Below are 13,424 nucleotides of genomic sequence, written 5' to 3'. Positions count from 1 at the left end.
CCTTTGTTACATATGGTGGTTGGCAGGGGAATGCTACTAGACCCGGGCCGAATACATATCTGGAATGGTTAGAAGTTGAGGTGGGCTTGATTTAACTTTATCAGGCACAGTGGAAGCAATGGAATATTCTCAGAAGTGCAAATGCCAAGTCAAGCTCACCTGAAGCTTTTCAAATATTTGAAACCATTTCAAATATGTATTTTGGCCGGGTCTGGATACAACCCCACTTTGTCATGCAGGCAGCTGCTAATCTGATCCAACTCACAGTTTACATTTGTTATTAGATTAGATTCAACTTTATTGTCATTGTGCAGAGTACAGAGACAGAGTACAGAGACAACGAAATGCAGTTAGCGTCTAACCAGAAGTGCAAAAAAGCAGAAAAGTGCAGAAAAAGCAGAAAAGTGCAGAAAAAGCAGAAAAGTGATCCAACTCACAGTTTACACTTGTTATGTATTCCCTGTTGTATGTGTTGTATTTCTGATGTGTTCACTTGGCCTGTGTCTTATTTATTATATTATAGGCAATTATTGAGAGCATATGACATGAGGATACTTCTCTGCCTCCCCTCTTTCCTCTTCATCTTCTTCATCATCCTCCTTTTCACCTGCCTGCTGACTCCCATCATGCACCTGCATCTACCCAGAATACTCGGCTCGCATCCGAGGCGTGACCTCGCCTCACTCTGAGCGTCGTCGCTCCCTCTCCTTCTCTGGTTTGTTCCCTTCCTTCCTTCTTCTTTTCCCCACCTCTTCCCTCCCATACCCCGGCTTCCTGTTTGCATTACTTTGTTTTTTTTCTCTCCACCCCTTTTTTTAATTTTTTTTATCTCTCCTTGCTTACTCTCAATATCTGCCTCCATCTGTCTCTTCTCTCTCTCTCTCTCTCTCTCTCTCTCTCTCATTCTCACTCCCTCAATGAACTAACAACCTAATGTCTAGTTATCAGTATGCCATCCTTCTTCTTTGCCCGAGTGACAGTTTAATATTGCTTTTGTTCAATTGACCCCCCCCCCACACACACACACACACGAAAAAAAAGAAGAAAAAAAAGATAATGTTAAAGTTTCACAAGAACGATACAAGGAAGCACAAAGGCAGCTCTGTTGCTGGACTCGCAGAGTGCATGTCACAAGATAGCGTTTGCCAGACCTCCAGGAACAATACCAAGGCCAGGATACACTGGCCTCTTTCAGGGCTGCTCTTTTTCCTCCTCTGGTTTTAACATTTAGATTGCAGACAAAGGCCACTAAATTCAGGGGAGAGAGACAGCCTGCCTTTTTTTTTAAATTGTGAAGGCGTTATCTGTCCTTTGGGAGGCATAGACTAGGATGGAGACTGTATTGTTCTTTCTGGGGCCCCAGAGTGAGGTCCAGTCTGCTCTGCACTCAGTGTACAGTATTCCTTGGGAGTCTGTCGCGTATCCACCGTTCTATTCATAGGGCTCCACTTTTTACAGTTCAGGCCCGGGACCATAGAAGTAGAGTGAGGAAAGTGGGCATCTTGTTGGCCACAGTGTTCTGCCTGTTATGTTCACAAAAGTTCAAAGTATCAATTTCATCTGTTACTGGACTGGACAAAAGGACTAGAATTACGCATTTTGTAAAGATCTGTTTCCAGTCCATTCAATGTATTTCTTTGAAGGGGCGTACCCTGAATATCACCTTAGATAACCCTTTCTCAGTACACAGTGGTCCTCTATATGAGCCCAAATGCATATGACTCAGAAGACAGAGAAACCTCTCCCCTCTGAGATAATAGGATAAACAAAAATGGCCTCCACGTTACTCCATATAACATCTCGCCTTTTGTAAGATTGAGAAACCAGGAGAAAAAAAACGAAACGATCCAAAAATACATCAGTCCTGGGAATCTCTGTTTTCACAGCTGGAACCCATTAGCCGTTACCCGGGTAACGGCGCAGTGTTTGACAGTGCTCTTCTGTGGAGCAGAAGTGCATTCTGGGTACATCTGTTTTGCGTGTTTCCAGGCCCGTGAGGGGGGTGCGGAAACGGACTACACGCCCTTCACGCGCCAGCTCCGAGATTTATCGAACAACGCCTCTCTTTACGCAAATCAAAAGCCGGAGCTTGCACATGTGACCCTTTTGAAGCCGAGCCACAGGCGGCAGATCCAGAATGTAAACAGGTGGCATGTGAATGGCATGTGTGTATGTTTGACATTCCACCAAACATGCATGAAATAAACTACATGTCATGCTAATGATGAAGTGTACAGTATTCGCCTTTGAGACATGAACAAATTGAGTTCTTTTCAGGAGCGTCATAATGTTACGGAGATGGGGCTCCAAATGTTCACATTTGGTCAACAAGCTACATCTTAACAGTCCCTCCTAAAGACCGCTTCACCCTCACTACTATACTAACCCTAAACCCGAGACCTCTTCTCCCCTGCTACCCCCCTGTACAAGTTCTCTCCTGCTTATAAAATATATTTTAAAAAAATAATAATAATAGCCTAGTGGCAATACGACTGCCAATGGCCCCTGGTGTGAGCATTGATTACTTTGTCTTATGATGACTGTTGGATAGATGATTCACTTACTTAAACGAATGTATTGTCGTAAGTCGCTTTGGATAAAGGCGTCTGCTAAATGCCATGAATGTAAATGTAAATGTAGTCAGCTAAAGTTTGATTTGGTTTCTTCACATTTCTTTGCTATGATGCTGCCGAGGTGTATAACAAAAAGCATTTAACAAAAAGTACGCTGAAGAAGGGGAAGTTAAAGGAAACGATGTGGCGAGGATGGGTTATAACCAATGAACAAGTTCTTACTAGACTAGGGGTTCTCAAACTCATACTCAATGTAGTATCACCATAGCAGCCATCTGCATTTTGACAGCAACAGTTAGCCTCCCTGGATTCTCCCAGCTGCAGGCTAATGCTACAGCTAACTCTCCCCTGTGGATGTATCGCCAGGTTTTACTCCTCAGGCCAAAAGAGAAGTAAGTGTTTGGAAATATTTTTCATGGTATCCATAACAGTCCCGTTCTTGCAGTAGGGCGTGTGCGCATGCTTTTCCATCTTTGGGAGGGTCCGCCAGGACAGCCTGAGAGAATAACCGACTTGTGTTTGTTGACACTCAGTGGCTAGCTACAGTATATTCCCATACTGGACGAAAAGCAAGGAGGGTGCTGGGAAAACATGTGATCTATTCAAGGACCAGCTGGCCTCAGTGTAAATAAACAATACAAAGGAACTTTATTGATCCCTTTGTTGTGTCATCTCCCACGAGACTTATTAATGAAGTATAAGTTCCCTCTGAAACAATTAGTCAAAAAGTCTGTTTTTCATTGCTTTTAGCTTTTCTTTACCAATGTTCTGCATCTTCTCCCATAGCACAGGGAAGCTGACATTTTTCAATAATTAGTTCCCATTTTCATCCAAAATGCTTTCTTGGTTAACAAACTCTTGTACCCCACTCTTCCGGGCAAACACACATTAGCTTAAAACTTACACAAATCCTGTTTGTTTTACACTGGCTGTACCTGCTTGATCCAAACCAGCTCACGGAAATTAGCTTATTGGCTCCTTTGAGGTCCATCCAAAAAACTCCAAGGCGACTGAGAGCAGGAACGAGATCACAAGAACACAATTCACACCGTTCACGTGTTCAGTCAAGTTGCCGATAATAGTGTGTCATGCATTATTTCCCACTGAACTCTGTGGTCTCACATGGTCCCTAATTGTAATGGGTTTTGGTTCCAAGCTTTCAACATTAAGTAGCATATGTAAACATCAGTTATTGTGTGTATTGTGTTACTTACAGCTTACTGTGCAACACTTTGTAACTGTTCCCTCATTTACAGTAGCTTACCAGGGAGGATAATCCTTCTGCCTGTAATGCCGCTGTAAGGCGTTGTTGGGTTTATACTGTATGCAGTAAGGAGTTAGGTTACCACAAACCTTCCATGAATTGCTCTTATTCATTGACATGTGTGCTTTTACCAAGACTTCTGTGAGGTCTAATGAGTGACTATGAATGCTAATGAATGCATTACCTCACCACTGGATAAGACATGCGCTTATTGCCTTTATGCATTTATTAAAACTGTTACAAGGCGCCATGATGTTTTATAAATGCATGGAGCAAGTCCTACAATGCACTGTGATTTAAGTCATTCTAAATGAATCACAAATGCACGGATTGACTACCTAGACGTATGGAAGACACAGAAGAGGAGGATGTGAGGGAGGGAGGCAGATGTGAGCTGGTGACTGGAAGGTTGCTGGCTTCATATCAAAGGTGCCTACCACTGCCGTTGTGCCCTTGAGCAAGGCACTTAACCCCTAACTGCTCCAGGGGTGCCGAAGATGGCTGATCCTGTGCCCAGAACACTGAGCTCTGTTCTCTGTGTGTACGTGTGTGTCTCGGAGGGGGGGGTATGCAGTGCATGTGTGTGTTGTCTCGTGTGTGTGTGTGTGTGTGTTACCACATTCCAGCAATTGATTTGAATTGATTGCGTGCCTAATACATTTTTTTGTTCGTTTTTGTCCCGTCAGGTGTCCAGTCTCGAGGGATATCATTGGATGATCCCTCTGCCCCGCCCCGTCGGCGCTCCACCAGCGAGGGACAGTACCACAACGGCCATGACGGAAGCCTCGGCCACGACGCCCCGGTCCGCTCCCCCATCCGCTGCGTCTCGCCTGAGTTTGTCAACGCTATTGCGCTGAACCCTGGGGGCCGGCCCAAGGAGGTACAACACCCTGCCCTCCTCCATTGTCTTTCCTATAGGATGTGAATCATATTATTGAATACTAATGAATATATGTGTGTGTGTGTGTGTGTGGTGTGTCTGTGTGGTGTGTGTGTGTGTGTGTATCTGTGTGCCACTCTGTATGTACGCCTGTGTGTTTGTTTGTGTTTGTGTTTGTGTGCATGTGTATCTCCTTGTCTCCTATTTCTCCAGAGACACATGCACAGCTACAGGGAGGCGTTTGAGGAGATGGACGGAGGCCCGATCAGCCCCCCGACCACTGTTGGTGGTGAGGTGTTCCCCCAAACCCCTGCCTTCCCCATCTCGCCGCAAACCCCTTACTTCAACCTGTGTAAGTTCCCCCCTCCGGCTGGCAGAGGGCGCTGTGGAGCTCAGGGACAGATAGGGATTTGGTGGAAGAAGTTGCCCCGAACCACTGATGCAGATGTGTTTGTGTATATAAAAAATATATATACATGCTTTTACAGTATGATACGCTATAAACATATTATAACTGTCTGCTCTGAGTCAGGTTTTACCAGCTAGGTCTACAGAGATGTGGTGGTGGGTTTTAATTCTAAATGTTTCTTCTTCTTCTCTCTAAACTTAAGTGGGATAACACAAAGGGTTGACCCCCTACTCAGGCCATGAAGGCGCTTGTTGATGCAAGGCACTCATCAAACATTCTCCCCCACCTAGAAATAAGGAAATACATATCATACCACATCCTCTATCTAAACAAACTAAAGTATGTCTGAGTAAGAAGGATAGTTCATGATTCCGTCAATGGACACACTGTCAGGCATTGTGCTGGCTCATCTGAGCAGCTGAGTACCGGTCAGACAGAATCCCACTTCTCCCCCCTGCCTTCCAGGAATCTGCCCAGTCACTCAGTGGGCTCAGAGAATGAGCTGCTGTCTGCAGACCAACACAGTGTGGGATCCCACCAGTCGTCAGCTGTATATAGCAGTACATTAATGTGTTGGGAGAAACACACACACACACACACACACACACACACACACACACACACACACACACACACACACACAGACGCATAAAAGAGTAGAGAGTAATGGACATTGACACCCTCAAAGTCACATAGAGTTTCTCACATTCTCAGTCACTCAGTCACTCAGTGAAACACACACACACACAGCCACACAAGAAACACACACACACACACACACACAGACACACACACACACACACACACACAAACCTCTGCAAAGAAAGCTGTGTATTAAGTAACATGTCAATTGCCAGCTCTACCAATTACATGATGGTCCCCCGCCTGCCTCTCTCCCCCTGGGCTAGCCCGTAAAACCTCCTCGTAAAAAGCCAACATCGTTTTTACCACACTAAACGTGTTACCCCCCCCCCCCCACCCCCTGCAAAGAGAGAACATCCTGTACACCCTGACACTGAACACTTATTTTTGCTGGATAAACATGGGAAAAAAGTAAGATATCTTGTTTCCTTAAGGAGGACTCAAGTTAAGTGTGAAAATGAAGACAGTTCTCAGCTTTGATTCAAACAAGATGTTATGGATTCATGAAAGATACACCTTGCTATGGTTGTTCCTGTGGTATATTTGGACCTTTTTTTAGCCCTAACACTCATCCCGACTGGTTCTTGGGAGGAAGGAGATAGTGTGGGATTTCTCTGCAACGCTCCTTTTGTGTAGTTTAGTGGTGACCGTAAGCACCGGTATATCGTCAGTGTGACGTTACGTGGTAAAATGTGTTTTTGGTGTACGGGAAACTGATGTTGGATCAACGCCTATGGGATACCAGAACTACCCAGACCCCTCCCACTGGCACACCCACACAGCCCCCTCTAAGGCTGCGGCCCCCTGTGCACCGAAACACATGTATAGGACATTTAGGCTGTCATACAAAGAATTGATTGGGATTCTTTGGTAAGTTGAAGATGCACGTCCATATAGCCCCACCGTCCCGTTGAATCGACCATGCTACCCAAGGCTTAGCGGCTCACGAGTGACCCCTGCTCGAGTGACCCCGCTCGAGTGACCCCTCGAGTGACCCCTCGAGTGACCCCGCTCCCTCTGCCTATTGTAGCCCTGCACCGCTTTACCCAGCATGCCGCTGGAGAGCAGCACCTCTGAAAGCACACCGACTCCTGGCCTGGAGGAATGGACACACACACACACACACACACTCACACACACACACACTTTTAAATAATTTCCTGACAGAAAACAGAAAACTGTCAAAATAGGTGCTGCTCTCAATGTGTCATCTGTGTATTTAAGTTTTCTTAAACAACCTTATTTGTCAAGCCGTCCATGTCTTATCTTGTTATAGTCACGTTAGTGAGTTACTGCTGTTATCTGTCTGTGTTGTCTTGTTCAGTGATTGGTTTTGCAACGTTGAGGTCAAAGTGGAAATTCTGGTCAGTTTAGGAGTGGACTTGAAATGGCCTATTTATAGTACATAGAGGGCGCCTTTCAATTTAAGCGTCCATTTATTCCTCTGGACTAGAATGAAAACGAACTTGACCCTAACTTGACCGCATTTGTGTGCATGACGCAACTTTGCTCACATGCTGCCAGTGGCGGGATGTGACAGTGTGGCGGTCAGAGGCTCGTCACACTGTGATTGGACACCCGCATGTATGGCCCTCCCCTCCCATGGAGCATGAGCACACCCCTCCCACCTCTACCTGTGTGTCCGTCATGTCCCCCGTGTTGATGTGTCACCGTGTCACATTTCTGTATGAACGTCTTGACGAGCTCAGCACCTGTGTGTTTGCATAAACATCCTCAAGATGGTATGTGTTGGTTCTACTTGTCACATATCTGATGACAAAAAAATAGGAATGAAAGTTTGGGAGTCAAAGCACTCTGTACTGGAATTAATGTTCAGAAACTGGCTGTGTTCACTCACATAGTTGTGTGCAGAACAAAGACACACACATGAACACACAGGTGCTTGCTTTCAAAACTGGTGTCATTAAGAATGTAGCCTGATGGTTAATGGTGTGATAATCTCTACCCTCCCTCTACTGCAGGTCGATCCCCTCCTGGACTAGCCAAGACACCTCTTTCCTTCCTGGGCTTGAAACCCCACAACCCGGCTGAGATCATCCTCAACCAGTGTGGCTCAGGTGAGTCAGCAGACCGCTGCCTGTTAGCATAGCATCATATTCCCAAAGGCTTGGAGAACCTGTTAGCATAGCATCATATTCCCAAAGGCTTGGAGAACCTGTTAGCATAGCATCATATTCCCAAAGGCTTGGAGAACCTGTTAGCATAGTATCATATTCCCAAAGGCTTGGAGAACCTGTTAGCATAGCATCATATTCCCAAAGGCTTGGAGAACCTGTTTGCAACCTAGCATAGCATCATAGCTTTAGGAAGGATACTAGCATAGCATAATGCTCATTGACTCTGGAGAAGCTTTTAGCATCAAGCTGTTAGCCACACTTATAAACTAACTAGCTTAGTGTTGTATCAAAGACTAGAGGTGCTTAGTGCTATAGCCCCATCTGGAGAGTGTTTGTATTCTTGCTTATATTAGCTTAAAGCTAAAATACTGAAAGCAGCCAACGTAAAAGCAAGGGTGTACGGGAATGTTGTTGCCGTAGTATAGCAATAGACCCTCTTTTAGGAGGATGTATACAAGCATAACAGCAATGTTTACAGAGCTACTTAACCTTCTATCTAATTAGGCTGCTAGCATAGCAACACAGGCCCCAAGGTCTTTCCGACGATGAAAGACACCCCATTTGCGGTACATCCAAACTCTTCATTTTAGTCCGTCCGTCCGTCCCCCCCATGCGCACACGCACACACACACTCTCTCTGTTTTTGTCTCATAAGTGGTTATATTGGAAGGTAGGACCATGATCAGGATGTTAATCATCTAGTCATCAAAGTGACGCTTCCTTTTGAGTTGTATATTTATTCAGCCAACAGCTAAATCTGAGAGAGCCCCCAGAAGTGTCATTTAATATTTAATAATGAATGACCCCTTTGAACAAGTGCTCTTTTTTGATCACATCCTCCTGACCCTTCATGGTTTGTGTTGTTATTGAAGTGTAATGAAACCTCACTGGTAGAAGAGGTGCCGGGCTCTTAGAGGGATGTGTGGTTTGGCCCACTCCATGTGGACCCTCTGCTCAGCAGGCACGCACACACACACACACACACACACACACACACACACACACACACACACACACACAGTTGGCACACACATTGGCACACACAGGTATAGCCATAAGAACACCTATACTTATGCATGAATAGACATTTATTCAGGTTTATTGTAAAACACACACAGTCACACGCAGTCCACACACGCACATACACACACACACACACGCACATACACACATACACACACACACACGCACACACCTTTACTCAATATACTGCAGTCAGCCTCTTACAGAACACGTCTCTCTGCCTCTCTGTCAAGCTTTGATGTCAACTACTTTCTCCTCTTCCTGCCATCATCTCTCACACACCATACCTTCCTCCTCACCCTTCCTGTTCCCCTCTCACTCCCCCCTTCCCTCCTCCTCCTCCTCTTCACCCTTCCTGTTCTACTCTCACTCCCCCCTTCCCTCCTCCTCCTCCTCCTCATCACCCTCCCCTACTATCTCTGGCATTTCACCCTACCTTCCCTACTCTTTCTCCTTCTCATACCCCTCTTTGGTCTCTTTCTCCTTCTCATACCCCTCTTTGGTCTCTTTCTCCTTCTCATATCCCTCTTTGGTCTCTTTCTCCTTCTCATACCCCTCTTTGCTCTCTTTCTCCTTCTCATATCCCTCTTTGGTCTCTTTCTCCTTCTCATACCCCTCTTTGCTCTCTTTCTCCTTCTCATATCCCTCTTTGGTCTCTTTCTCCTTCTCATACCCCTCTTTGCTCTCTTTCTCCTTCTCTTGTCTTTTCCCACCCTGTCCTCTGTCCTCCCCTCTGTCATTTATGCTTCAGATGGCAAGAGTAGTGAAGACGAGGGAGGTAAGGACACCGCCAGGACATCATAAGTCACCTCGCATTTCCTCATTTCCTCGAGAAGCACTCTCATCACTGTATCGAATGTAAAAAAAAGATGCATTTCTTCCCTGTGATCTAACTCTCGTCACCTCTCACCTCCGATTCATCTTTCATCCCTGCTTCCTGTGTGTCACAACACCATGGGAATGCATGTGTTCCACTTGTTTTCCCATCCTCTCGTTCCACCCAGTCATTATTCACTTGGCTCTGCGTGCTGTTTTCCTCCTGAAGAGCACACCCCAAGGAATCCGCCCATGTCAACAAGACATCAACAGATGTCTTGCATTAGGACCAGGACTGCATCACTAACCTAGAGCAGTACCTGACGGGGGAACAGTTGAGATGTAACAGCCGTTGGGTCCTTTTAGGTTCATGCCGTGTTTTTTTGTTTTTTTTTAAATATGTTTTTAGGGCATTTCTGCTTTTATTGGGATAGGGACAGTAGAGGTTGACAGGAAGGGTGGTGAGAGAGAGAGAGGAGGGATGACATGCAAGCATGACATATGTCGAGGGTCGGAATCGAACCAGGAACCTTACGATTATGTGGTATGCGCATTAGTGTGCTACGCTGCTAAGCGCCCCAGGTTCATGCCATGTTGACGTTATGTGTTATGTTTAGGTTAGGTTTATGGTCTGCAGGTGCTGAGTTAGATGATACATTCAGTGAACAATCATTCAGGATATGACTTGAACGTTTACCTGGAACATTCTGCTCGCTAGAGGATGAAAAAGTGGAAATTTGAATTACGTTTGTAAATCTAGAACTTCAGATGCAGTGCAGCAGAGCGAGGCCCAAGATCGTAGTATCGAGCCAGCTAGCCTTCAACGATGGACGAAACCATTCAGTGCGAATGATTAGGACCAGAACTGTACCAAATCCGTGTCATTGCAAGGCACTCGTATTATTATTATTTTTTTTAAAAACACATTTTCATGACCATTTTAAGCAGGGGACACATATTCACCTGTTCCTATGCATCATCAGCTGTCTTGGTTGGGTCAGGAGTCATTCACCCTGTTCCTATCACAGCGTCGTTTCTCAATGCTGACACCAGGAAACTGTACCGAGACGCCATGTTGATTTCCATCTCCCTGTCTGTCCAGAGCCCAGGAGCTACGTGGAATCGGTTGCCAGATCAGCGGCAGCGGGCGGGGCGCCGCCGGCATCACCCGTGACCCTCACCCCGCCGGGCGACACGTCTGTCAGACAGACAGCCCCCGTCCACATCCTTAACCCCCCGCTGTCCTGTAGCAGCCCCATACCCAGCTCAGAGGGGTGAGTACACACACACACACACACACAACCTTCCTCCCAGATAAATAGATAGATCAATTAGACAGATCAATAAATAGATAATGAATGAAGGAGATTTTAGGCATTTGTATTGGCATGGAATCCGTGTTCAAAATGTGGTCCACGTGTTTCAACAAATAATACACTCATGGGACCCATAGGTAGTTCGTTCCAATGGTCATGATGTATTTATTGTGTTTGAATCTCAGAAATAGCATCATCTCTCTCTCTCTTTCTCTCTCTCTCTCTCTCCCCCCCCTCCCCCTCCCCCTCCTCCCTCCCCCCCTTTCTCCTTCCTCCCTCCTTCCCTCTTTTCCCCACTCACAGAGACCAGCCCTTAGCTGACAGCAGCATGAGCCCCCTGTCACAGGTGGCCAGTGACTCTGGTTTCCGCTCCCAGCCGCCTGAGAGTGTGCATCCCGCCCCCACTCCCACCCCCTTCTGCCAGGCCCAGTATACCCCCAGCCCCTACTCCTATCAGGCCCAGAGCATCCCTGCACCCTCCCCCTACCTGGGCTCCAGTTCTCCCACCTGCTCTTACCTGGGCTCCACCACCCCTACGCCCTCCTACCCGGGGCCCAGCTGCCTTATAGGGAGCTACATCTCCCCTGACCCCAGCCCTCCTCGATCGGAGGTCGCCCAGCTCAACCCCTTGGCCACACACCCCCCTTCGCATGGAAGTCCGCATGCGCCACATCGTACAACGCCTCCCCCCCACGGCTCCTCCCACAGTCCCTGTCTTCAGCACCGGGCCGCCAATCAGGGCAGCCCCGTCATGGGCCGGCAGCCGTCCCCGGCCAATGGCTTTGAGGCGGCTGGGATGATGATGATGGCCGGTAGTCCCGTCCTAGGCCGACATCCCTCCTTGACGCAGGGCACACAGGGTAGTAGTAGTAGTCCCGTCCTGGGTCGGCATCCGTCTCTGTCGCCGGGCACACAGGGTAGCAGCAGCAGTCCCGTGTCCCAGAGGAGCCCTGTCCTCAGCCGGCAGCCCTCCTTGACCCAGGCCTCCCAGGGCACCAGCCCGGTGCTGAGCCGCCAGCCGTCCCTGACCCACCAGGGCAGCCCCGTGTTGGGCCGCCACCCGTCCAGCTCCCAAGGGTCCCAGCGGAGCCCCAGCCTGGACAGGCACCCCATGCACAGCGGCTACACCACCCCAGACGAGAGGCACGGGACCCTGTCCCGACAGAGCAGCTCCTCAGGGTATCATCCCCCCTCCACGCCCTCCTTCCCCCTGTCGCCCGCTGGCTACCTGGATGGCGGGGGGATGATGGGGGTCCGGCAGATGCAGGGCAGCCCGGCCCCCCAGGTCCAGGTCCAGGTCCAGCCCCAGCTCCCGGAGAAGAGGCGCATGTCGAGTGGGGAGCGGCCCAACGGGGGCGTGTCCTACGGCACCCACAACGGGAAGATGTCCTCGCCCATGTCCAGTGGAGGGAGCACACCCAGCTACTTCCACACCCTGCCTGATTTCTCCAAGTTCAACATGTCTGGTAAGAGGACAGAACACACCTGTAGTAGACTTCTACTCTACACTGATAATAATAATAATAATAATAATAATAATAATTCACATTTACAAGAAAACATTGAAAACATTGATTTTAAAGAAAATCCTACGTGGTTTAAAACACAATCAACAAGTCAAACATACAATTAGGGCTAGATTTACATTAGACTTAAATTAGAATTGGACTAAACTTACATCTTTATTTTCCTTGAGGACAGTTCATGTGGCATTCATGTTAAATTCAAATGTGTAGTTTCAACCTGGGCTCTCCTCTTCCTCTCCTCCCTCAGATGGAAGTCCGGAGACGAGGCTGAATGTAAAGTTTGTCCAGGACACAACCAAGTTCTGGTACAAGCCAGACATCTCCCGTGAGCAAGGTGAGGTTCAATATTTTTCAACTTATAGTAAGATGCTTCCTTACCTTACATGTAGTATATGGGCCAGGGAAGTTACTTTGAGGGAAGTTACTTCGAGGACTTTTTTTTTGCAGTGTTGTAGAACTCAAAAGTCAAGATTCTCATGACTGACACCTCGATTTAAACTTGGACTTTGACTTGAGATTTAGTGACTCAACAACAATGGGTTGTGACTTAAAAAGAGATCTGGGAATGCATTTGACTCAAAGGGGAACACCACTAGGACATTTTTATTGTTCCTAAAACTCCCTGATTTAGTGCTAGACCGTCTCTCAAAGATTGTGGCTTTCTCCTTCAGTTAGAGCTGACACACCAACTGAAGGAGCTGTGTCATAGGGTAGAATGCCCTTCTCCAAACTGCAGGCTTTGTAAAACATTGCAAGTCGGTAAAACACGTTCCATCAAGCACTCTTTGGGAAGACCGACTTGATTGTGAGATGTGGCATGGACATTTGACCTGGTAA

General features: G+C 47.3%; 1 protein-coding gene across 1 annotated transcript in view; it reads left to right on the top strand.

Annotated features, from left to right (window-relative positions):
• The window catches only part of tns1b (tensin 1b), an 89,702-nt gene that overhangs the window by 64,655 nt on the left and 11,623 nt on the right, over nucleotides 1–13,424 (top strand). The window contains exons 17-22 of the mRNA XM_083682040.1: nucleotides 4,524–4,717; nucleotides 4,931–5,069; nucleotides 7,751–7,846; nucleotides 10,848–11,019; nucleotides 11,365–12,527; nucleotides 12,835–12,921. Coding sequence (XP_083538166.1) covers nucleotides 4,524–4,717; nucleotides 4,931–5,069; nucleotides 7,751–7,846; nucleotides 10,848–11,019; nucleotides 11,365–12,527; nucleotides 12,835–12,921 — 1,851 coding nt within the window. The remainder of the gene's footprint in view (nucleotides 1–4,523; nucleotides 4,718–4,930; nucleotides 5,070–7,750; nucleotides 7,847–10,847; nucleotides 11,020–11,364; nucleotides 12,528–12,834; nucleotides 12,922–13,424) is intronic.

The sequence above is a fragment of the Argentina silus genome (assembly GCF_951799395.1).
Source record: "Argentina silus genome assembly, chromosome: 12".
Lineage (NCBI taxonomy): Eukaryota > Metazoa > Chordata > Actinopteri > Argentiniformes > Argentinidae > Argentina > Argentina silus.
This window is presented reverse-complemented; position numbering and strand designations above follow the sequence as displayed.